Source organism: Sarcophilus harrisii, chromosome 1 (assembly GCF_902635505.1).
Source record: "Sarcophilus harrisii chromosome 1, mSarHar1.11, whole genome shotgun sequence".
Lineage (NCBI taxonomy): Eukaryota > Metazoa > Chordata > Mammalia > Dasyuromorphia > Dasyuridae > Sarcophilus > Sarcophilus harrisii.
In genome coordinates this window covers 429,439,095-429,464,430 of record NC_045426.1, presented here as the reverse complement: position 1 = coordinate 429,464,430, position 25,336 = coordinate 429,439,095, and the positions used below count along the sequence as shown (strand labels likewise).

Sequence of the window (25,336 nt, the reverse complement as noted above, 5' to 3'; positions counted from 1 at the left end):
TGTTTGGGTGGGACAAAGTAAAAGAGGAAATAGTAGCACAAGATGTCTGAGTGTTGTAAGTAAAGAAGAAAGGAAGAAGAGGCAGCTTTCAGCAAATTCCCCCATTAAAAAAAAAAGTACTAAAAAAATGAGGTCATTAGCTTAGAGGTTTAGGAGAGTGCTGCAGAGGTGTTGAGGAGTGACGAAAAGGTTTGAAATAACCATTTTGGTGATTTAGATGCAAATCATTTAGGAAAGTATTAAAAGATTTCTTCATTTCAATGAAGCTCCAGCTGAGATTAAGTAAAATAAATTTGTAGTGAACCCAATCAGAACAGTTTCATAAATTTATCTCTGGCTCTGATGAGTAATTCATGAATAAAAGTTAAAAAGGATAGTGGGAGGAATTCAAGGTTTGCACTTGGCAAGGTATCAGAGAATGCCAAGTTGGCAAAGGATTCAAATGGTAAAAGATAATGTAGGAAGAAACTGATTTACCAAGAGGTCAAGATAGGGAAGGTAGAGGAGTATAGTCAATGTAAAGGTGAAAGCCTGAGAAAGAACTGAGGACTGTGTAGAAAAATTGGGAGGTTGTAATAGGGATAAAGTACAAAATCAGAGGTTACAAGATAGATGAAAGAGGGAATGATTAAAAAAAAAAACTTATACAAGAAAGTGTCAAACTCAAATAGAAAAATGCCACTAAGTCATACAAAAGGATCTCTTTGAGGTGCACAGTAACATATTAACATTATCTATGTTTATAGTTCTATTGGACTGCAAGGTAGTGTAGTATATACATGGACCTGGAGTAAAAAGTCTCATCCTCATGAATTCAAATCTAGTCTCAGCTACTTTTAATTGTGTGACCCTGGAAAAGTGACTTAACTCTGTTTACCTCAGTTTCTTCATCTGTAAAATGAACTGAAGGAAGAAATGGCAAACCACTCCAGTATCTTTGCCAAGAAAACCCCAAATGGAGTCATAAAAACTAAATATGTCTGAAACAACCAAACAATAACATGTTACCTAGTATTTTTGTTTGTCTTATTAAATATTTCAATTTGTAGAATATATCCTGATTTGGGGCCCACTTAAAAGGTCTTCAGGCTACAATGTCATGTTTGACACCTAGGCTACAAAGGAATAAATTACTGACAGGAATGTTGCCCTTTCTCAGCCTAAACATCTTTTGGTAGCATAATCTCTATTCTCTTCATTATAGTTTAGTTGCCCTCTTCTGCACATGATTCTGTTTTCTAGTGTATTTTCTAAACTGTAGCACGTAGAACTATTCATAATAATCCCATTGTTGTTTGGTTCTCTCCTCATATTGCACATCATACTCTCAACTGTTGTAGTTCAGGTGTTTCTCTTTGCGGCCTCATTCAGAGTTTTCTTGGCAAACAGTGCTTAGTCTTTACCTGCGTTTGCACTCTATCCACTGTACCTGATAGCTATCCAATACTTCTCAATACCATATGATCTCAGTACAATTAGTATCTTATAAAGACTCATACTGAACTGAGTCTTTCTACATGGATTCTTAGCCATATCTCTTCCCCCATATTTTGAATAAGATCTTTTTGTAATTTGACTCTTTCATCTGATAATATACCTTTCTTATTACATGAGGAAATAAACAAGCACTAAGAACTTCGCTGATTAGTTTTGGGAAAAACAAATGAAAAAAACAGATTCAGAAACCTTTCATCCCATATGCCTTCTTAGAGCACAATCCACTTCTGATTTTAGCTATAGCTAGGGAAAGAGTGGTAGAGATAATCTTATAAATCATTGACATATCCTCTCCTGAAGTGGTATTTAATCTTATCATGCAAGCCTCATATTGTCCTGCAGGGAACCTTGGGTTCTTAAGAGTCATACTAACAGAAAACAGTCTAGAAAGTCCTGCCAAAAAAAACAGTAGTACATTGTAAACAGTAAGAGCAACACTGTACAATTGTCTATTATAGATTTAGCTTTTCTCAAAAATATAGTAATCCAAGACAATTCCAATAAAGTTGGGATGAAAAATGCTATCCATAGCCAAAAAGAACTAAGGAGTTTGAATGCAAATAAAAAATATACTATTTTAACTTTTAAAAAATTGTTGGGTTTTTTTTTTTTTGCTTTTTTCTCTCATGATTTTTTTCTTTTGTTCTGATTATTCTTTCACAACAAGACTAATATGGAAATATGTTTAACATGATTGTATGTGATCTACAATCTATATCATACTGCTTGCTGTCTTGGGGAAGGAATTAGTAAGAAAGGAAGGGAGGGAGAAAATTTTGGAGCTTAAAATCTTACCAAAATGAATGTTGAAAACTATCTTTACATGTAATTGAGAAGAAATACTATTAAATGAAAGCTTTGTCATGTAAAAAAGAAAGACTTTTAATATTTCAGAAACTCATCACTGAAAGGCCAACCAATAGTGGCAAGGCACTCCATCTCTAAAAAATATTCATTAGCTATTTTTCGTGCCTGGAATGCTTTCCTTCCTTGTGTCCACTTCATGATTTCCCAGGATTCCAATAAGTCCTAGCTAAAATTCCATCTTCTACAAGAAGTCCTTCCAAATCTCTCTTAATTCTAATGCTGCTGCTTTGTTGACTATTTCCTCTTTATCCTATCTATAGCTTATTTGAACACAACTGTTTGCATGTTATCTCTTCTATAAAATTGTGGGAATTCAATGAGAACAGGGATTGTTATTTTTATGTCTTTGAAACTTTAGTACTTAGCACAGTAGGTGCTTAATAAATGTTTATTGATTGATGGGGGAAGGGAGGGCATAGCTACCCACAAAAAATGATTTATTCACGTGCGGAAGAGTTGTCTGACTCTATAAAGAGAAGGCCCATTCCAAGGAAGTCATTAACCCTCCAGAGTATCATAGTAATTTTTACACCATTACTTGATTACAAACATGGTGCATGGCAAAGTTTGAGATCACTCTTTTGGGCTATGTTGATGTGGTTTGGTTTTGTCTTTCACATTACACTACTGACTAATGTTAAACTTACCAAAAAAAAAACCCCAAAATTTTTTTCCCACACAAACTATTGTCTAACTATGCTTCTCTCATCTTGTTCTTCAGAAGTTCAGAAGAAGTTATACAGGTAGGAAGTGTTAGAGGTAGGATTTGAATCCAGATCCCAAGTACAGGATTTTACATTAAGCAGAGGCACAAAAAGATTAAGTGATTTGCTGAAGGTTACTTAGGTAGTAAATGGCAGAACTGAGATTTAAACCAATGTTCTCTGACTCCCAAATTGAGTCCTCTCCTTTCTTTTCATTTAAACCCATACCAATAGTCTATTTAGGTAGACAAGTTTTGGTTCACCCCATCATACTCTCCTTAATAAAGAAAAGTTACATATTTAAGTGATTAGCCTTGTCCTGACTCAGATTTAAAATTCTAGAGTTATATCGCCATATAGCATGTAAACTATAGATTTGAGTCATTAGCTAAATAATGGAGGTTGTAAAATATTTTCTCATTTACTTATCTTGATATTTTGAGTGAAAATAAGTTTTTTTTCCTAAATCATTTTAATTATAGTTTCATTTCTTACACATTTGTTCTGTAGACACCATGCTTGTAGGCCAGGATATGACCATCAGGATGGAGTCACCATCTCTCTCATCTCAATCCTAAGCCTTAAACCTCTTTTGAATGTTCTTGTATAAAATTCAATAAATAAATTCAAGAAATATATTAACCCAAATTTCAAGCCACCAGGAAGTATAAAAGAGGGATCTTCTGGGGTTTGGATCCAGTCAGCCCAGTTTTGAGAACTTGATGAGAAGTCTTTGGAAACCAGCCCAATAATAGTTGAGACAAGGACTCATCTAGTAGCAATGCTGCATTTGGATGTTAGGGACTATGATAAGTAGAAATGCACCAGTTACAGAATGCCCATGCATGTTCCAAAGGTACTTCCATCATTTCATAATTCTCTTAAGAAGACTCACTATAGAGGTAGTTAGATGGCACAGTGGATAAAATGCCAGGCCTAGCATAAGGAAGGCATCTTCCTGCATTCAAATATAGCTTCATATTTCCTGTGTGACTCAGTTTCCTCATCTGTAAAATGAGCTGGAAAAGGAAATGGCAAACCACTTCAATATCTTCGCCAAGAAAACCCCAAATGGGGTTACAAATGAACAGTCAAACAGAAATGAACAACAGACTCTTGATTCTGCTCATTTAGTTCTTCATCACTTCATTTTACCCAGGATTCTTTGGAATCATCTCTTTTGTTATTTCTGAAGTAATATTTATTAAAATCCATATACCACATTTGACAGTCAATTAGTAAACTAATATTTATTAAGTAATTCCTATTTTCAATGCAGTGTCCTAAGTGCCATAAATACCAAAAAAGGCAAAGTTCCTGTTCACAAGGAGCTTACAGTCTAATGAGGGAGAGAAAATGGAAACAATTATTTCAAAACAAGATACATACAGGATAAATTTGGGGTAACCTCAGAGGGTGCATAATAAAATTGAAGAAGAATGGGGGAAAAAAAGCTTCTTGTAGAAAGTATTACTTCAGCTGAGAGAATCGATGGAATCAAAAGAAACTTGAAGCAAAGATCAGGGAGAACATTCCAGATATAGGGGATAGAAAATGAAAATCCTGGGAGATGGAATGTCATGTGTCATATACAGCAAGAAAGCCAGTGTCATTGAATCACAGAATATATAGGGTGACTAAGATGTAAGAAGTCTTTTTTTTTTTTTTTTTTGGTAATTTTTTATTGACAGACTCCATGCCAGGGTAATTTTTTTACATTATCCCTTGCACTCACTTCTGTTCCGATTTTTCCCTCCCACCCTCCACCCCCTCCCCTAGATGGCAAGCAGTCCTATATATGTTGAATATGTCCTAGTATATCCTAGATACAATGTATGTGTGCAGATCCAAACAGTTTTCTTGTTGCTCAGGGAGAATTGGATTCAGAAGGTAAAAATAACCTGGGAAGAAAAACAAAAATGCAAACAGTTTACATTCATTTCCCAGTGTTCTTTCTTTGGGTGTAGCTGCTTCTGTCCATCATTGATCAATTGAAACTGAATTAGGTCTCTTTGTCAAAGAAATCTGCTTCCATCAGATTACATCTTCATACAGTATCGTTGTTGACGTATATAATGATCTCTTGGTTCTGCTCATTTCACTTAGCATCAGTTCATGTAATTCTCTGTATTCATCCTGCTGGTCATTTCTTACAGAACAATAATATTCCATAATCTTCATATACCACAATTTACCCAACCATTCTCCAATTGATGGGCATCCACTCAGTTTCCAGCTTCCAGCCATTACAAACAGGGCTGCCACAAACATTCTGGCACATACTGGTCCCTTTCCCTTCTTTAGTATCTCCTTGGAGTATAAGCCCAGTAGAAACATTGCTGGATCAAAGGGTATGCACAGTTTGATAACTTTGTGGGCATAATTCCAGATTGCTCTCCAGAATGGTTGGATTCGTTCACAACTCCACCAACAATGTATCAGTGTCCCAGTTTTCCCGCATCCCCTCCAACAATCATCATTATTTTTTCCTGTCATCTTAGCCAATCTGCCAGGTGTGTAGTGGTATCTCAGAGTTGTCTTAATTTGCATTTCTCCGATTAATAATGATTTGGAACACTCTTTCATATGAGTGGTAATAATTTCAATTTCATCATCTGAAAATTGTCTGTTCATATCCTTTGACCATTTATCAATTGGAGAATGGCTTGGTTTCTTATAAATTAGAATCAGTTCTCTATATATTTTGGAAATAAGGCCTTTATCAGAACCTTTAACTGTGAAGATGTTGTCCCAGTTTGTTGCTTCCCTTCTAATGTTGTTTACATTAGTTTTGTTTGTACAGAAGCTTTTTAATTTGATGTAATCAAAATTTTCTATTTTGTGATCAATAATGGTCTCTAGTTCGTCTTTAGTCACAAATTTCTTCCTTCTCCACAGGTCTGAGAGATAAACTATCCTATGTTCCTCCAATTTGTTTATAATCTCATTCTTTATGTCTAAATCATGGACCCATTTTGATCTTATCTTGGTATACGGTGTTAAGTGTGGGTCCATGGATGTAAGAAGTCTTGAAAGGTTGAGTGGGGGCCTTCTCAGGGAATTTAGCCACAATAGGGAAGAGAGGTAGAGGATGATAGCTAGCGGGGATGGATGGAACAAGTGAGTTTTTGAGGATGGAAAATACAGTGTGTTTGTAGGCAGTAGGAAGCAGTCAGTAGATATGAAACTGAAGGTTAATGAGAGAATAGGAATGATAAAGGAGCAATCTATTTTAAAAGATGGGATAAAATTGGGTCACTTTTATATACAAAAAAGTTTACTTTTGCATGGAGAAGGGCCATGAAATAGACTAAAAAAGGGACAGTGGTAAAAGGTCTTTCAGTGATGTGAGAGGAGCAGGAAGATAGGCGATCAAGTTTCTTTCTCAAGAGTCCTGCCAAGGAGAATAGTTTATTCACCCCCTCTAGCTTGACGATTTTTACTCAGGAACTGGCTGGGTTTCCAAAGCAAAAACAGGTCATTAATAAAGGAAACTTATTATTCAATGCACAGTAAGAGTGGCTTTCCCTTCCTCCTTGCATTATAACAGATAACTGCAAACACATTCTTATAATCTCAGAAAAGAGTTAAACAAAGGACAGGGCCATGACTCACTAGAATTCCTTACAAGAATATTTTTGGAGGATCGACATGTTGAAATCCCTCTCATGAGTATAGATATTGGGCAGGAGAGAAAGACAGTGAGCCAGGCATAAAACTATAGAGGAAGAAAGGAGAGTGTCCTTGAGGCTTAGAGCTATCAAAATCCTTATCAGATGATAAATATGGATTAAATGAACTTCAAAGGAGGAAAAATTACTTAGTGAAGATGGGAGAATGATAATCTAAAAGTGGGAATAGGGAGCAAAGAGTAATTCAACTCTCCTACTTTGATCAAATGTCAAATATGAGTGAAATGGAACTGGAATAGGTAACCAGAAACCAGATCTCAGTGAGTTAAAAAAGACATCAGGACCAAGAAAAAGTTTAAGATCAAATTCAGTTTTTCTCCATAGAGCAGATATTCCAGAGAGGGCAATGGAAGGATTGGGTAGTTTTCAAATTGGAGATGGGGGAGAGGCAATTGTGTTGAAGAGGATAGGAATAATAGGATAGTCAGTGGGAGATGGACTAGGGCATAAACACTGATAACCCCCAGGGGTTCAGAATTCCTGGGTTAGAGCGAGTATTATGGAATAGAAATGTGTTAACCATTCAAGAAAACGTTGAAATAAATTATAATTGTTCACAGGGGTTCATCCTTAGAAAGAGTTGTCCTAGGACATCAGGCCACTTTATGTGCTTGGAAGTGGCATAGAAGTAGGGCAAGATAAATCCTTTAGAACTGTGGGGTAAAGAAGTTGTTTGCCTGGGATAAACTTGTTCAGCCATTACCCAGTTGTTTTAGTTCTTTTGTTTTCTAGTTCTTTGTTTTCCTTTTTCCTCCCTTTATAATCTCCTATAAGATCTGGTGTTTTGTTCATGACTATTCCCTCCCAAGCATTAACTGCCCTCTTACCCCACTGTCTTTTATTTGTCTGTTGAGTTTGATGTATTTCTACACCTGTGCATGTAGTTGGTCATGCACTACTGTGCATGTGCTTGTATATTTGATTTTTGTCCATTTCATATAAGAATAAGATCCATCTGATGTTCACTCCTCCAACACCTTCTTCCATGTTTGTTAATTATTTTCAGGTACTACAGTTTTGAGAAATAGCAAAATCCACTTCCTTCTCCCTCCTTTCTACATTAACATATTCCCTATGGAATAGACCCCATTAAGTGCCTTTGTTACTTCCAGTGTGGGCATTTGACCACAGGGAACAGACAAATAGGATGCAGAAAGTTTGGGTTGTGCTAAAGTGTTTCAAAATCTGGGGTCCCACAAGAGCCTTGTTGGTTTCAAAGTTTTGATGAGTCCCCAAACCAATGGTTGAAGAGGAACAGCCTCCCTGTCCCCCAGGAAATAACCATTGCCTTATATTATAAAATACCCATCACAAGCTACCTCCACTGACCAACCAGTTTGATGATGCCATTTGGTTTTGTATGCTTTTATGAGAATTTAATTTGGCCTCTTGGTAGTTCTTATCAAACCTGCAATCTTACTATACCTATATCCTCCTTTCTCCTTTGTAAGTCTTGGAACAGAATCAATCAATTTACTCCTCTAGGATCTCTGTATTCTTTTAATTCCTTTATTATTCTTTAGCAACATTAAAATTCTAAAGGAGCACATTTCTTTTCTCTATATCAGAATGTTAGCACTACATCATCATAAAGTTTCTTCCAGTTACTCAAATAAATTTGCTTTCCTAGGTTTCTCTGTACTCTTGTGTTTGTATTTCAAAGTACCTACGCAACTCTAATCTTTTCTTTTTCTTCAGAAATGCTTGTTTACTATTGCATTAAAGATCTGTTTTCCCTCTGTCATGATAGAAATACTGAGAGAAAATGTTCTGAGCACAATCCATTTATTAGTAAGGATAGTGATTGCCAATAAATAGGATCAATGGCTTCTCTCAATGACCAAGTGAAGAATCACAGGATCGTTTATTGTGATTAATAGGATGACAGAGCAAAATCTCCAGCAACATAGAGGTATTGTCTTCTCATTGGATAGACATTTCAAGTAAGAAGTGGGGTAAGTGTTATCTTGGCTCTTCATATCACTGGGAGATGAGATCAGTTCTCAGATGATATAAGTAATCTTCAGGTGATTACTCTTCAAGTGATGGAAGTCACTGTTCTTCAATCATTTGTTCAGTTTTGTCCTACACTTAATGATCTCATTTTTTTTTTTTTTTGGTTAGTTTTAGTTTTTGTTTTTTGCAAAGATATTGGAATGTTTTGTCATTTCCTTCTCCACCTCATTTTATTGATGAGGAAACAGACATCAGGGTTAAATGATTTGGCTAGGGTCCCACAGCTAGTAAATGTCTGAGGCCAGATTTGAATTTAAGATGAGTCTTTTTGACTCCAAGTCTGGCATTCTATCCACTGTACCACCTAGCTGTTCTTATGAGAGATGCAACAACAGTTTTAATTTGACAAGACTGATTTTTAGTAAAATGGTTTAGATAGATGAGATTTACCTTTAGATTATTCAGGTTTCTCTGGAAACTAGGTGATGGATCAAATTACAAGTTTAAGTCACAATGTAAGGCTGTAGTTCCAAATTATAAGAGTAAAATTGTGACCTAATCGACCTAAAGTTACCTGAGTAAACTTTCAAGAATAAAGAACATCAAGAGGAAATGTTAAATCTAGCTTGATAAGTCTTGATAAAATAGAATAAAAAATCAGTTTTTAATTTCAATCTCTTGTAGGATCATACAAAACTTTGTAGGATATAACCTATGTATTGTCTTCTGGAATATTGTATTCAAAGATTACTTTGTTTTAGTAGAAGCTGCCAGGTCTTAAGCAATTATTTGGTGCTTCCTTTGCTTTTTTAATGGATGCTTGCAATATTTTTTCTTTGATATAAGAAACTTCCAATTTTGACTGACATTCCTAGAATCTTTTTTTGGCAATCTTTCCATCTTTATCCATTGGTTCTAATACATGTGGAAAGTTTCAATTATTATTTCTTGAAATATAGTGCCCAATCTTTTTTTTTTTTTTTTTAAATCATGGTTATCAGGGAGTCCAGATCAAATCATCTTCTCCTTGACCTACTTTCTGAGTCATTTGTTTCTGATACCAGGTCATGCCTTTTCTTCTATATTTTCACCTCACTCTTGATTTTGTTTTTAATATTTCTTGCTCTCTTGTGGAATCACTAATTTTTGCTTGGGCTATTTCTAGTGTCAAGATTTTAGGAGATACTCAGCAAACAAGCTGTGCTCTGAGTTTGTGCTTACTCTTTGGATATTTGGCAAAATCACATAATTATTGTGTTGCTTTAACCAGAACTATGTGTTTTCTGATCTCAGACAAGCACTAAACAAATACATGCTGGTCACGAAGTTCTGCTATGAATCAAACTTCTCATTGATGCTGTTACCTCTTATTGTCAGGGCTACAGCTCACTGCATAGGTGTTTGGTATAAGTATTAAGATCTTGTACACTTCTATGGGTCTGCCCCCACTAGGCATGGGCCTGCATGTGTATTTTGTGGAAGTCCTTGCCCTCACTTTGAAATTAAAGTTCTGTTTGATTCCTGACTCTCCCTGTCTCTAGCTTGCTCTGTTCGTCTCAGGCCATCCACCCGTTAGAGGCCAGTTTGGTCTAGTTGACACTAGTTTTTAGGGAGTCAATTTCTTGAAGTTTTTCCCACTTTTTCTTGCAAACTCTGTATTTTCTTCAATTTTTTCATCCAGAGATTTATTTCATTTTTTTGTCTCTTTCTCCATTTCTTTTAAGTAATCCTTGTGGAAATCCATTTTTCTTTGGACTCTCTGCTGATAGTTCTTATTTAAATTCCAGAAAATGGAACTGAAAAATTTATTCCTGCGTAGATTACAATACCGACCTGGGATCTCCTTGAAACAAGGAACTCTGGAATGAGAATTGCCTACAGAGCAATAAAGAGATTAAGTAACTGTCATGAGTCAGAGGCTGGACTTGAACCCTAGTTCGCTAGACTTAGATAGAGGTCATTCTTTACTCCATGATGTTTCTGATTAAAAGATATATATATTTTAAATAAAGGACTAGATTCTAATCCCATTCATTTTGATAGCATTTCTGGTATAAAACATTAAAAGGAAGAGATCAAAACTTTTGGTGCTATTTACTTTATTTTACGAATTAGGGATTTAGTGTATGATGCTGATTCCCCAGCAAAAAGTGGAAAGGCCTCCTCCATGGGTAAGGGTAATTCCTGCAGAAATGGGACCTTTGGTGTTACTACTGGGTTTATATTCCAAAGAGATTATAAAGAAGGGAAAGGGACCTGTATGTGCACGAATGTTTGTGGCAGCCCTGTTTGTAGTGGCTAGAAACTGGAAACTGAATGGATGTCCATCAGTTGGAGAATGGCTGAATAAATTATGGTATATGAATATTATGGAATATTATTGTTCTGTAAGAAATGACCAACAGGATGATTTCAGAAAGGCCTGGAGAGACTTACATGAACTGATGCTGAGTGAAATGAGCAGGACCAGGAGATCATTATATACTTCAACAACGATACTATATGACGACCAGTTCTGATGAACCTGGCCATCCTCAGCAATGAGATCAACCAAATCATTTCCAATGGAACAGTAATGAACTGAACCAGCTACGCCCAGAGAAAGAACTCTGGGAGATGACTAAAAACCATTACATTGAATTCCCAATCCCTATATTTAGGCCCACCTGCATTTTTGATTTCCTTCACAAGCTCATTGTACAATAATTCAGAGTCTGATTCTTTTTCTACAGCAAAATAATGTTTTGGTCATGTGTACTTATTGTGTATCTAAGTTATATTTTAATATATTTAACATCTACTGGTCATCCTGCCATCTGGGGGAGGGGGTGGGGGGGTAAGAGGTGAAAAATTGGAACAAGAGGTTTGGCAATTGTTAATGCTGTAAAGTTACCCATGTATATATCCTGTAAATAAAAGGCTATTAAATAAAATAAAAAAAAAAGAAATGGGACCTTTGGGACTCGGGCCCCCGAGGGCTCGGACCTCCCCAGCAAGGACAGGGCCACAGCAATAATTGGGACCCTCCCCAGTGCTGCAATAACTGGGTTATTCTGAATAAGTGTACTATTTACTCAATTATGAAGCAAATATCGAAGATCCAACAAAGGAAAGCCTCCCACAGGAGAAGACACAGAAGCCGGCGCCCAGATCTCGAGGCTGCTGCGGCCAGCCCGGGATTGAGCTCTGCAGGCGGCGGCGGCGGCGGCGGCGCGGGAGCCTCGGGGCTGCGATGTCCTCCAGGGGCCGCTCTCCCTCTCAGCTCCACGCCGGGAAGCCCCCGCCCGAGCCCTGGCCGCGCCTCCTGCCCGGGCTCCTCCTCTTCCCGTCCTACTCCCATCCCCGCCAGCCTCGGAGGCTAACCCAAACACTCCCGGTTCCTGCCGTAGGCGCCCGGCTCTGCCCTCGCCGGCCCCGCGGGTCCCGTGTCCGGCCCTTCCCTGTGCCCCCGCAGCCCGAGCTCCCTCTCCTCCGCACCCCTCCAGCGCCCCCCAGCACAGCCGCCGGCCCCCAGAGTCCACGGCTGCTGCCAGAGCGATGCTGCTGCTGGCGGCCGCCTTCATCGTAGCGTTCGTGCTGCTGCTCTACATGGTCTCTCCGCTCATCAGTCCTAAGCCCCTCGCCCTGCCCGGGGCCCATGTAGTGGTGAGTGGACCGAGTCCCGCCCGGGGACGGGACGGGGCTGGGGGAGAGGGGGATGTCCTGGCCCGCGGGGCTGAGACCTGCCTCCTGTTGCTGCTTTCTCTCGCCGGCTTCCTCGCCTCGCTGCTTCTTGCTAATCTCCCGCTCCTTCGCCCACGGCCGCGGTGGCTCCTGCTGCTAATTCTCCGGCGCAGCAATTCTTTCCTCGCTCTCGACTAATCCTCTGGCTTTCCTTCCCCGCCCCCTTCCCTCGGGTTTTCTCCCTCCCTTCCCAATTACCAAGCGTTCTCCAGGTGCCCCGAGGTAGCCTCCCCCACCCCCATCTGTTGCATCCCCGAAGACCTTTTGTGACCGCATCAGAAAAGCCCCGAAAGAGAGAAGGGGCACCCTGGCTCCCGTTTGGGGGGCATCATCCTCATCCTTCCGGGTGCGCCAGTATCTGCTGCCAGGCCCTGGCAGGGATGCAAAGGAGGGCCATTTGGAAGGTCACCTGACGCAGTCAGCCCTCTTAGGCTGTGCGAGGCTGGTGAAGGACCGGGAGATTTGGTTTGCACCCTCCCTCACCTGAAACAGACCAGAGAGTGATACGCTACCCAATAGGTTCTTTTCTTCTATCTGTACCGTACACCTAGAGCACGTCTATTCAATTAACCACTGGCAGGAGGAGGGGCCGTTATGAGGAGGAGCTGGGGTATGGTAGGAGAGACCCGAGAAGGATGGCCAGGGAAACCTTAAAGGGGATTGTCTCTCTGGAGATAATGCCATAATACCTTGTCTTTTTTAGGATACTTTTAACTCCAAGTGCTTGGTAGACAGTGTCATCCTTGAAGCAACTAGGGGAAGAGATATTTTTATCCTCTGTTTTACTGATGAGTCAGCTAAAGCACAGAGAGATGTGGAACAATTTCACCAAAGACATGCAATGGACAGCTGGGTCTGTAACTCATCTCTTTTGACATTTGGGCCAGGGCTTTGTCCTTTACACTCCAGCAGGCCTGCTCTGAAGAAGAGGCCTGGGAAAAGCCCGATTAGCTAACTAATGTGTGTTCAATTGAGAAGAATCTCGAAGCCTGATCACAGAAGGCAGGGCTGAGTGAGGTAGCTGGGATCCATGGACCTTCTCTTGTAACCCAAGCAGTAGGTATCTTGGAAGTGACTCACCATAGCTTGTTCCTGGGGGAAAAATCCTCCCCAAACACCACTGAGGTGCCTGTGCTGGCTACGGTTGCTTCTTTTCAACCCCTTTCTCCTACATAATATATTCCCCGTTGTCCTCACCCGTATTCTCCTATTTTTGTGCACCAAAAGTGTCTTTGGGTATGGAATATGTTTATGATTTTGGCTTTTTCCAAAAAAAGGTTAAATGTCATCCAGATGGCCCTTTAGAAATGAAGGGGAGGGTTGTTTGTTTATTTGTTTTGTTTTACCTTTATTTGGTGGACTTAACATTCTCACCTTTATTAAGATTATATCACTTTACATCTCTATGGCATTTTATAGGTCCTTGACATCTATTTCCTCATTTAAATTGCATAACAGCCTGTGACAGTTTGAAAGAGGGCGAATAAAGAGAGAAGAACCTGAATGTGAATAAAGAGGGTGATGAGGGAGAATTTAGGAGAAAGACTGGAAATAGTAATATCTTCAAATTATCCAGATAAGCAAGTGACTTCCCTTGGCCATTTGAAACCTGTGTCCTTGTACTGGAAAATTATTATAAAACACTACTTTTGTCTATATTTGTAATTAGGGCAAGAGTTAGTGAGAGGCAAAATTCATTTTTTTACATGTTTTCTCATAAAACTCCATTTATTTTCAACCAGTGCTGTGTTTAGAAAGGAAAATAAAAGGATACAAATAACTCAAAAGATTCAAAATTCTGACCATTTAGCTTTTAAAGAAGACATGCTTTAGAGGCAAGTTTTAAAAAGTTGTATTCTCTTTTAAGTTATTCCACTTTTAATCAATCCATCAACTCAGTATTATTTCCTCCAAATTACAACCTATCCTTGACTTTTCATCTTAATGAGTTTTTATCTGATTCCTTCCACAAATCTTCTCTAGACTATCTGTTATGAGGCAGAGACACTGGGCTTGCAAGCCAGAAGACACCTAGATTAAAATCCCTTCTCTCATACTTACTTAACCTTAACCTCTCTGGACCCAATCAACTTTCCAAAGTAGAGGGAGTTTACATGTGGGCACCAACGAAATCACCAGCTTCAATTCCCGCCCCCGCCCCCCCCCCCCCACTCCCTGCAAAGTGCTTACTTTATAGAGTTGTAGCAAATGAAATATAATGTGTATACAGTATTTTGCAAGCCTTAAAATAATGGTAAATGTCAGCTATTTTTGTTTATCATAGTTTAGTATTTTCAAGAACTTTTCATTGCCCAGACATCTTTATATAACTCTAGATGGTCATTGGAGAATTACTGTGACCGATGAACTAACTATTCACAATCTCAGTCAGGCCTGCTGTCAGAAAACATATGGTATGTCACTGGTTCTATTCTCAAAGCTTTTCTTCTTTGGAAGGGTTTCTAGGGACAGGTAGGTGGAGCAGTGGATAGAATGATAGGCCTCAAATCAGGAGGACCAAGTTCAAATCCATCCTCAGACATTTACTAGCTGTGTGATCCTGGTCAAGCCACTTCATCCTCTTTCTTCATTGGTCAAATGATTTGAAAAAGGAAATGGCAAACTACTCCAATATTTTTGCCAAGAAAATTCCAAATGGGTTCATGAAGAGTTGGACACGACTGGACAACAAGGGCCTTCTAGAGTTTGTGCTTTGCTGACGTAGCCTTCCAAAACTTAGGATTCACTCCAGATCTGTGATCCACTAAAGAACATCAATAGAGGCTATATACTAAGTTAGAAAAGTTAACACTGTTTCTTGTTTTTAGTAATTTAAGGAACTTCAGCTTAAAATTGTCTGGACTGTAGCCCACACATTAGGCAATATATTCTCTGATATTTGCTGTGAAAGAAATAGAGAAATGTCTTATTTGTAACCATTCCATATTATAAATCTATGGAGTTTGAGAATGCTGGGAAAATAATACAAGAATGTAAAAAACAATGCACATGCTAATTCACCTGAGATTACTATCAATTTGTAAGACTGTCTTAGGTAAGAAACTGAAAGCAAAATTGCCCCTATGAGATTTTCTGGAAAGGGACAAAACAGGAAAAGATTAGTATTAGATTCTTGCATTCATGGTAGTATTCATCATAATTATTTACTTAGCCATTCCCATAATAGTCCTTATTACTCTTTTTTTTTCTCATTTTAAAAATGGTAAAATTGAGGCACAAGAGGGACTGTCAGATTTGTTTAAAGACATACCAATTAATCATAGCCTGCAAATGTTAGGAAACTTTTACTGCTCCCTCCTAGGAAAGAATTAGAAAATAAGAGGTGTGATTCCAATCTCTGAAAGACATTCCCACCAACCATACTTTTCATCAGAATTTTTTTTCCTCTAGACATTGAATGTGAGAGCTCAAAGGTTCCTTAGAAACCTTGTCTCTTTGTCTCTCTTTTAACAGGATCCAGTCGACCAACCAGCCTTTCTAATTGCCCTTAATAAAAAGCAAAAATTGGGCAGAAAAGAATGAGTAACCTTTTAAAATCTTACAATTGAATATAATGGTAAGGGAGAGATTTTTTTAAAAGTAGGTTAAAATGTTGCTTTTAACTGTCTGTCACCTGTACTCAGTGCAACTAAAGCTGACATCATCTTTTTTTCTTTCAATTCAGGAAATAAATAGTATAATTGCAAATTTTTTAATCCAGTGTGAAACGTTTCCCCTTTAACTTATAAATTTAAAGCAACATAGTCAAGGATATATTTTTTAAAATGAGGCTTTTGTTTGTATGTAACCTTGACTTCTGAATGTACCCCTCTCCATTTCCTTTCCAGCAAGAATTAAATTTATAGGAATGCCATATGAATCAGCACATGTATATTATTATTATTATTATTTTTATATTTTAAAATCATTTCCAAAGGGAAAAAGCAGTTCAGGAATCTAATAGCATGTACAGTGTTGTATACCCATACTCTGCCCCTCACCTCTGCAGAGAAGAGAGGGAGGTACATTTTTAAAATTTCTTTTCAAGACCCATATGGATTATGGCAATTACATAGCATTTAGTTTCCCTTTTTTGGTTCTCCACTTTTACTTAATTACACCCGGGGCAAAGTGGATAAAATTCCTGGCCTGGAGTCTGGAAGATAGATCTTCTCAGTTCAAAGCTAGCCTCAGGCACCTATTGTTTGTATGACCATGAGTAAATCACTTCACCCTGCTTGCTTCACTTTCCTCATCTGTTAAAATAAGCTGGAGGAGGAAATGACAAATCTCTCCCAGATCTTTGCCAAGAAAATCCCAAATGTAGTCTAGAAGAATGAACAATACTCTGAATGACCCAATAACTACAATATTGTTTTCCTGGTTCTGTTTACTTCTCACTTCACCTGTAAAACTGACTCTGTAAGTATCTATCTTGAATTAGATTTGTGTTAAGAGAGAGTTAATCTGGATTCTGAGATTGCTTGGAGTCATTTTTGAACCCGCCCACTCTGATGGTGCAGTTCTACCTTACTTAATAGAGAACACTAACTGGGATTTGTTGAAGACCTTAGTTTAAAAAAGTCAGGGTCTCCCTAGATGCAATGGGATAGAATGTATTGCATCTAGAGCCATCTCCAGTCATCCTGATCTATGTCTGACCACTGGACCCTGACCGCTCTGGAGGGGAAAGTGAGGCAATTGTCCCTGCATAGCCCTCCCTCACTTAAGTCTAATTCACTTGCATATCATGGCATTACCTCCCTGATGTCATAGGCAATCTTCAAGAATGAAGGACAAATAACAACTCTATTTAATGGAGAACGCTATACTCATAGAAAACAAACTTTACATTTGTATGATGCTTTACCGTTTTCAAAGTTCTTCCCCATATCTTTTCATTTTGAGCCTTGCCATACTTGTGAGGCAGTAACTGGAGCTGTAATACTAGTTTGGTGAAAATAAAGGGCTTTTTACAATCGGAGGATTTGAGTTCAAATCCTAGTTCTAAAAATTATTGAGCATCCTTCAAAGAGCTTTTATTTATGAGTCTTATCTATCAATATATACCATGTTAGAAATGAAAATTTATTATTTTGAAAATAGTTTTGACCTCTTGAATGAGTCTCAGGGAACCCAAGGGGTTCCCAGACTCTGCTTTGAAAACTCCTGATTTATTGAATCTTATAGCATAATGCAAAGAAATCTGAACTTCTTAAGGACTCAGGAACCTGCGATTCCAATTACTTCTTCACTAATTAGCTGTATGAATTTGTAAAATAAACTGCTTCTTGGGGCATCTAAAGTGATGCAGTGGGTAGAATACCAGACTAGGAGTGAGGAGAATTTGGGTTCAAATCTGGTCTCGGACACTTCCTAGCTGTGTGACCCTGGACAAGTCAATTACCTTGTTTGCCTCAGTTTTTTCATCTATAAAATGAGTGGAAAAGGAAATAGCAAACCACTCTCATATCTTTGCCAAAAACCCCAAAGGGATTGTGAAGAGTTGGACATGACTGAGTGACAGATGTTGCTTCCCTGAATCTCAATATATTTTTATCTGTAAAATGGAAGGATTAGATAAGGTGTCTCTTTCATGTCTCTTCTAATTCTCATATCTCATGAGTTAAACTAGGGGAAAATAGTATTAAAATTTTTGCACTTAATATTTCTTTCAGAAATGACTTTACCCAAATTTATATGATTCTAATTTGTCATCTAATGCAAAAGACCATATTCAAGAGGATGGACTTCTTTCCAGTGAACACCCAGTATTTGTGACTAAGGGTGCTTTTACCTTTCCAAAAAGCATTTGCTGCTATAAATTGGGTATAAATGGGAAAACATCTCTGGAAGATGTTTGTTAAGAACCAGCCTAAATGAAGGGGCAGGTCATTTTTCTGAGAGCCTCCACAGCTGTGAATCATAACACTTGAAGGAGTTTCAAAGCAGTCTTTGCTGACACAGATGTTCCTTGTGGATTGGGAATGAAATAAATTGCAGGCAGAGGGAAGAGGAGAGAGATCAGATAATGCAAATGCTTCTCAGGCTCCTTGTATCATCATCTTCCTCTCACATGAAGAGATCCATTCTAGAAGTCTGAGGTAGCACTCCAGCAGCCACTGGCAGGTGGCTCCCGGATCACAACAATAGTCTGGTAGCCTCTCAGCTTACCAGCCCTGAGTTGCCATTTGTCCATTCTACCTTCTTAACTAGGTTCTATTTGGTATCTCTCCTAGCCATTTCAAAAGTGTTTTCTTCCTGTTCTGGTTGAACTACAAATGTTAATTGTCCTATATCTCTTCCCTTCTTGGTCCCTTGGTCCCTTTCATATTTCAACTTTGCAAACTTCTGAAGCATAAACTGTGTGTTGTAAATAGGGCACAATGCTTGGCACTCGGGAGATGATAATAAATGAGCAATATGAAGGGGAGTGGCTATTCAGGTTTATGAAGCTTTTTCCCCACATCAGCCTTTTGAGATACTGGTAGTACAAGCATGATTATAGTCATTTCATAGATGAAGAAACTGAAAATGAGAAAGAGAAAGAAATGGAGTAACTTGTTCAGGATCATAGATAAATGGCAGAGTAGGATTTGAACCAAATATCCCAAGTCCAAGTTCATTTCTTTTCCTACTTCATCATTAATGCCTCTCTAAGGGCTAAAAAAAAAAAAAAAAAAAAAAACAAACAAAAAACAGATACTTCACAATCTCTGCCTATATGGAGTTTTATAGATAATTATAACAACACATATTATAGGAAAAGTATGCCAAAGACTTACCAAACAAAGTTCTGTGTGAAATATGAGAGGGAAAACTGTATAGAGATAGCATTTGGCATTGATTTAAAGTAAAACTTCTTAAACTATGGGCCATGATCCCATGTGGATCATGTAACTGAATATGGAGGACAGGAAATTATGATTTATTATCAAAAATGTTTGATTTGTATACCTATCTTATGTGCCTCAGTATTTGGGGTCACATAATTTCTCAGGCAAAAGGGGTTGCAAATGGAAAAAAGTTTAAAAAGCCTTGATTTAAAGGATTAGTAGGAGATTTAGGATAGGTAGAGATGGAGCAGGAGGACGTTCCAGCTCTAGGGAAAAACATGAGCAAAAGTATGGAGGTAGGGAAGCCCATACTTCTTTTGCATAAACCATTTTGTTTGGAACAGAGAGTTCATGGATCAGTCAACTTAACAACATGAGTTCCAAATGTTCTGTTTCCCTGAGACAGTGATCAACTTGTTAAAAGTTATAACTGTTCAAAAATAAAGCATAGTACCATGCTATGGAAGAAGATACAGATGCGAAGAAAAAAATAAGAAATACAAAAGGTGAAAAATCATATGCTTCAATCTATTTTCAGACTCCATCAATTCTTTCTCTGGAGATAGTATTTTTCATCATGAGTCCTTTGGAATTTTTTGGTATCATTGTATTGGTGAGAAGTCATTTACAGTTGATCAGCCATCATACAGTATTCCTGTTACTTTGTATGATGTTCTGGTTCTGCTTATTTCATTGTGCATCTATTCTATATAAGTCTTTGCTATTTTTTCTGAAATCCACCTGTTCAGTATTTCTTATAGTACAGTAATATTCCATTATAATCATATACTACTTGTTCAGTCATTCTTCAATTGATGGACACCCAATTTCTATTTCTTTGCCACTACAAAAAAAGAGCTAATATAAATAATAGGTCATAAATTCCTTCTCTCTCTGCCTTTTTAAAAATCTCTTGAAAATACAGACCTAGTAATGGCATTCCTGGATCAAAGGGCATGCCCAGTTTGATAGCCTTTTGGGCTTAGTTCCAAATTTTTTTCAGAATGGTTGGATCAGTTCACATTTCCACCACCAGTGCATTAGTGTCCCAATTTTTCCACATCCTCTTCAACATTTATAATTTTTCCTTTTCTATCCTGTTAGCCAATTTGATAGGTATGAGGTTATCTTAGTGTTTCAACAAACATTTATTAAATACTTCCTATATATCAGACACTGTATTAAGGGCTAAGATACAAAGAAAAAAGCAAAAATAGCCCCTGACTTGAAGAGCCTTATGTTATAATGGGGAGGCAATGTGTGTGACTGTGCCTCTGTGTGTGTGTGTGTGTGTGTGTATACACATATATACACTCACATATAAAGAAATATGTCTGTATATAAAAGATACATACAAAGTAGATTCAAAGTAACTTTAAGCATTAAGAGCTGTTGTTGTTCATCCTTCATTCCTGAAGAGGACCAATGACACCCTAAGTGTGATGACTTGCATGTAGACTGATATTAGTGGGATAGAGCTGTGTGAAGTCTTCTGCCTCATTATCTCCTCCAGAGTCTGTAAAGCAGAGGTCTAGATGACTGATGATGACACAGGATGCAGTGTGCATCTTTGTTGACCAATTAGTAGAACTGGAAAAGGTCTCCTTCAGAAGGTTTTATTGGAACTGACTCTTGAAGCAAAAGCTAGAGGTGGAGTAATAAGCATTCTAGGCAGAAAAGAGCAGGTTCAAAGGCTGATGGAAGAGGAGCTTCATGTATCGGGGACAAGTTGACCAATATGGCTGGACTTTAGTGTATGTGGAGGGGAGAAAACTGGAAGAAGACTGAAGAAAACTAGTTGTGAAGAGCTTTAAAGCCCAAATACAAGGTATCACAACAAGAGAGGTAATAGAGAACCAGTAAAGTTTATTGAGGAGTATGGGTGGAGATGAGTAATTTTGACACTTAGACCAGTACTTCAGGAAAGTCATTTTGGCAGTTGTGTGGGGGTAGTTTGCAATAGGGAAAGACTTGTAGAAGGGAAATCAGTCAGGAGACTATTGCAATCATGTAGGTAAGAGATGAAGAGGAGCCTCACCTTCAGTAGAGGCAGTGTGAATGGAAAGAAGTAGGTGCATTGAAGTAGCACTGGGCATGGAAGCAAGAAGACCTGAGTTCAAATGTATCCTCAGACACTTAATGTTCACTTAACTTTAGACCTGTCAATTCACCTTTGTCTCAGTCCCCTCTAGTGTAAAATAAGAATAATTGTGGAACCTACATCCCAAGGTGTTTTTGAGGATCTAATGAGATAATAACTGTGAAGTGCTTAATACAGTGTTTGGCACAGAGTATAGGCTATATAAATTTTAGTTATTATTATTATGTTTTGTGGGATCATGACAGTCAGAGACAACTGAAAAACAACTGAAAATCAGTAGGAAAGAGAATTTCTCTTCCTTTAGGCAAATCACTTCATCCCTCTGCAAAGCAGTTCCTCATCTGTAAACTGAGGGATTAAATTAGATGGTATTGAAGATCTCTTCTCCCTCCAGAATAATTACCCCCATTTTACTTCACATACTCAATATTGCTGACAAATTGGCCTATTGAATATTTTCTGAAATCAACATGGTATTTTTCATCTTCATGCCTTTTTCAAGGGTCGTATCTCCATATGGGATGTAGTCTGTCTTCATTTCCAAGTTCCTTCATTTAAAACAGCTTAGCGTCTATGTCCAGAACCTTTCCTGATCTCTTCTTTTTCCCCTTTGGAATTATCTTACTTTTGTCTGTGCTTTATGTTGCAGTCTCCCAGTAGAAAGTGGTAACTTCCTTGAGAGTAAGAACTGTCTGTTTTTTGTCCTTGTATCTTCAGTACTCTGGAGGGGAGACTTACATATAGTAAACACAATGAATAATCAGTGAATTGAATTGAATGACCCTGATGTCTCACTCAACCTTCAGACCAATATCTCTAACTAAATATTCAACTGGTACTTTAAAGTTGATTTACCCAAAGTTGATCTTATTTTCTCCCCAAATCTACTCTTCCTTTACTATTTGTTAATAGTATTATCCCAGACAAATGGATGGATATTATTATTTACCCAGTCCTTTTGATGTACCTGGACATTTACTCCAACATATGTCTGAAACTTTAGTTGTATAACAGAGGATACAGTAATAGCTTTGATTTTTTTTCCAACTCATCTCATATTTTCTTAATTACTGAATTCTGTCAATTGTACATAATATCTTTCACATTCATTTCTTTTGTTCTATTCATACTACTCCTGCTCTGGCCTATTGGAATGCTTTATAATATCTGCACTCTTCTCTCAAGTGCCTTCCCCATTTCCTCAGTCATCGCTCTATTTTCAGACATATTATGTGTCGATTTGTATTACTCTCTGCTCAAAACCCCTCTACTGGCTACCAAGAAAAATTCATATTCATTTCTGATTGGTGAGTTCCTTCTGGAACTGCCTTTTTAAGAAACTATCCAGACCAGCAATGTTTGGTTTTTCATTCTTTTCTGGACTCCACCATGCCATTGTGATTGTCTTTCTCTATCACTTCTGGCTCCTCTAAAATGATCCAGCAGTCTTCTGATCAGGGAAGATCATTCTATCCCTGTAGCCCTTCATCTGATTGGTCAATTCCTTTTCTAACCAAGGAAGGCTCATGCCTTCATTCCTGTCTGGGTTCTGCTTCTACTTTGTGGACTTTTTTCTTCATCATGTCTCAATGAAAGCAGATCCCATAGAGCAGAATTGTAAAATATCTTTCTCTTCACCACTTTTTACCTTTTTTTCCTGTATTTTCTTCTCTTATTAGGATATAAGCTCTTCAAGGGTAGAGATTTGTTTTTGTTTTGACTTATGCTTGTAATCTTAGTACTAAGTACAGTAAATGCTTAACAAATTGACTTCTTCCAACCCTGCCTCAGAAGTCCAAGTAATTAGAATGAACATTTATCAAGTGCCTACTGTTCTAGATGTTGGGAATTCAAAAGACAAAAGGGAATTCAAAGAAAGAGGGAAAGAGTTTCTACCTTCAAGGAGCTTGTATTCCAACAGGGAGAAACAATGTGTAAATATTTAGATATCTTCAAAATAGATAGTAGGGAGCAATCCAGGACCCCCCTAACTTCTAAGCCTTGTCTCAAACTATTCTGTCAAAAAAGCCTACTTATAAGCCCCCTATCCTCCCCAACATTCCTGGCTTTGTGCCTTTGCTCATACTATATATAGGATGCCTCACTCTACTTTCTGTTGTTATTTTTTAAATGTTTTATCTTTTCTTTAAAGTTCAGCTTAATATAATGAAGTCTATCCTGACTTCTACAAGTTAGTAATAGATTTTTTTCCCATTTAGATCTCCCGTTATATTATGTTTTGACTTCTCCAATGCATCTTTCATATATAAGTTTGTGTATGTCTCCTATTCTGCTAGATTATAAGTTCCCTGAGAATGAAGGAATATACCTTATTGTGTCTTCCTGGTGTTTAGCATAGTGGTCTGGGACATTGATACTTAGTATTCTTAATTGAATTGAATTGGACTAGTTCTGAGTTCTAACAGTGATCTTTTAATTAAAACTACCTGATATTTCCAATTTAACCAAATGACATACTTCTCATTGTAGGTATTTTAGGGAATATAATGGGGAAAGAGAGAGAGAGCTATACAAGATACTGTGTCATTCGGGGTAGTCGGTTGAACAATAATAATGATAATATCTAATATTTATAATAATGCAACAATAGCTAGCATTTTTGTAGCTCTTCAGGGTTTGCAAAGTGCTTTTCAAATATATCCCTCTCTGATGCTCACAACAGCCCTGTGAGAAAGATGCTGTTATAATCCCCATTTTATAGATGAGGAAACTAAAGCAGAGAGATTAGTAACAGGTTAAGTGACTTGCCAAAGCCACACTCCTGATGAGCATCTGAGGCCAGATTTAAACTCAGGACTTCCTTACTCAAGGCACATCTCCCTATCCACTGTGTCACCTAGATATTGAAAAAAGTGGGGGTGTTTAGCTAGGAAACTGATTGTCAACAGGATAGCTGTCTTAAGTACTTGAAAGATTGTCATGTGAAAAAGGGATTCTTTTGTCTGGCCTCAAAAGGCAGACTTAGGAACCGTAGGTTATAGAGAAATAGAATTTGACTCTTTTTAAAGAAATCCAGTGCTGGGTAGGGGACAACCACTGCCTTGGGAGGTAGGGAAAAAGACCTTAATCACTGGAGAAACTAGACAGCTTTGGAACTGTCCCTTCTAGTTTTGAGATTTTATGGCTTTGGCATAATAGGACTGGGGGAAAACCACACTTAGATTGGGCCCTGAGGCAGAACAAATTTGATTGTTAGATTTATAAAGTATCTTCCATGGACAGGACTTAAGGATAAATAATTGCAAGTGATCTTGCAATTTGATTCTGTCATGGATCAAGTTTCAAGAACAGCTCAATGTTTATCCTTTACAGTGTTGCTCTGTTACATCTGTTTAGTGTTATACAATCTGTAAATTACTTTCAAATACATTTGATGTGACATAGATAAGGCACATTTTAATAGATCCATGTTGCCTAATGTATCTTTGTTTTTGTTTTTTTAATCTTTGATAAATATCTATCTTAAGTAATCTTTCCCTCAAAGGAAGTAAAAAAAAGTTGATATTTTATTGCATTTATTTGATTTTGTTTGTTTTTAGGTTACTGGAGGTTCCAGTGGCATTGGAAAATGTATTGCAATTGAGTGTTATAAGCAAGGAGCATTCATAACCCTGGTTGCAAGAGATGAGGTAAAATTCATTTATTATTTTAAACTTAGTGATTCACTCACAAGTTTTACAGGGTGAACCATGATTTACTTCTGCTAAAAATGGCATTTATATCCACAAGTGTGGTCTGCTCTTGGACTACCAATGATCTTAACATGGTTGGTGGGATTGCTTATATTTTGAATGTTTATAGGATGAGAGCCAAAAATAATTTTGTTATGACATGAATTAATAATTTTAATAGGGTCCCATAACTTATAATTGGCAGAGCCTGGACCAAAATAACTCGTCTATCTTTTTTCTTGCTGTTTTTGGCATCCCATACATGCTA

General features: G+C 37.8%; 1 protein-coding gene across 1 annotated transcript in view; it reads left to right on the top strand.

Annotated features, from left to right (window-relative positions):
• The first annotated feature begins 12,033 nt into the window (after positions 1-12,033).
• The window catches only part of KDSR (3-ketodihydrosphingosine reductase), a 55,814-nt gene continuing 42,511 nt past the window's right edge, over positions 12,034-25,336 (top strand). The window contains exons 1-2 of the mRNA XM_031946178.1: positions 12,034-12,361; positions 24,937-25,026. Coding sequence (XP_031802038.1) covers positions 12,254-12,361; positions 24,937-25,026 — 198 coding nt within the window. The 5' untranslated portion in view covers positions 12,034-12,253. The remainder of the gene's footprint in view (positions 12,362-24,936; positions 25,027-25,336) is intronic.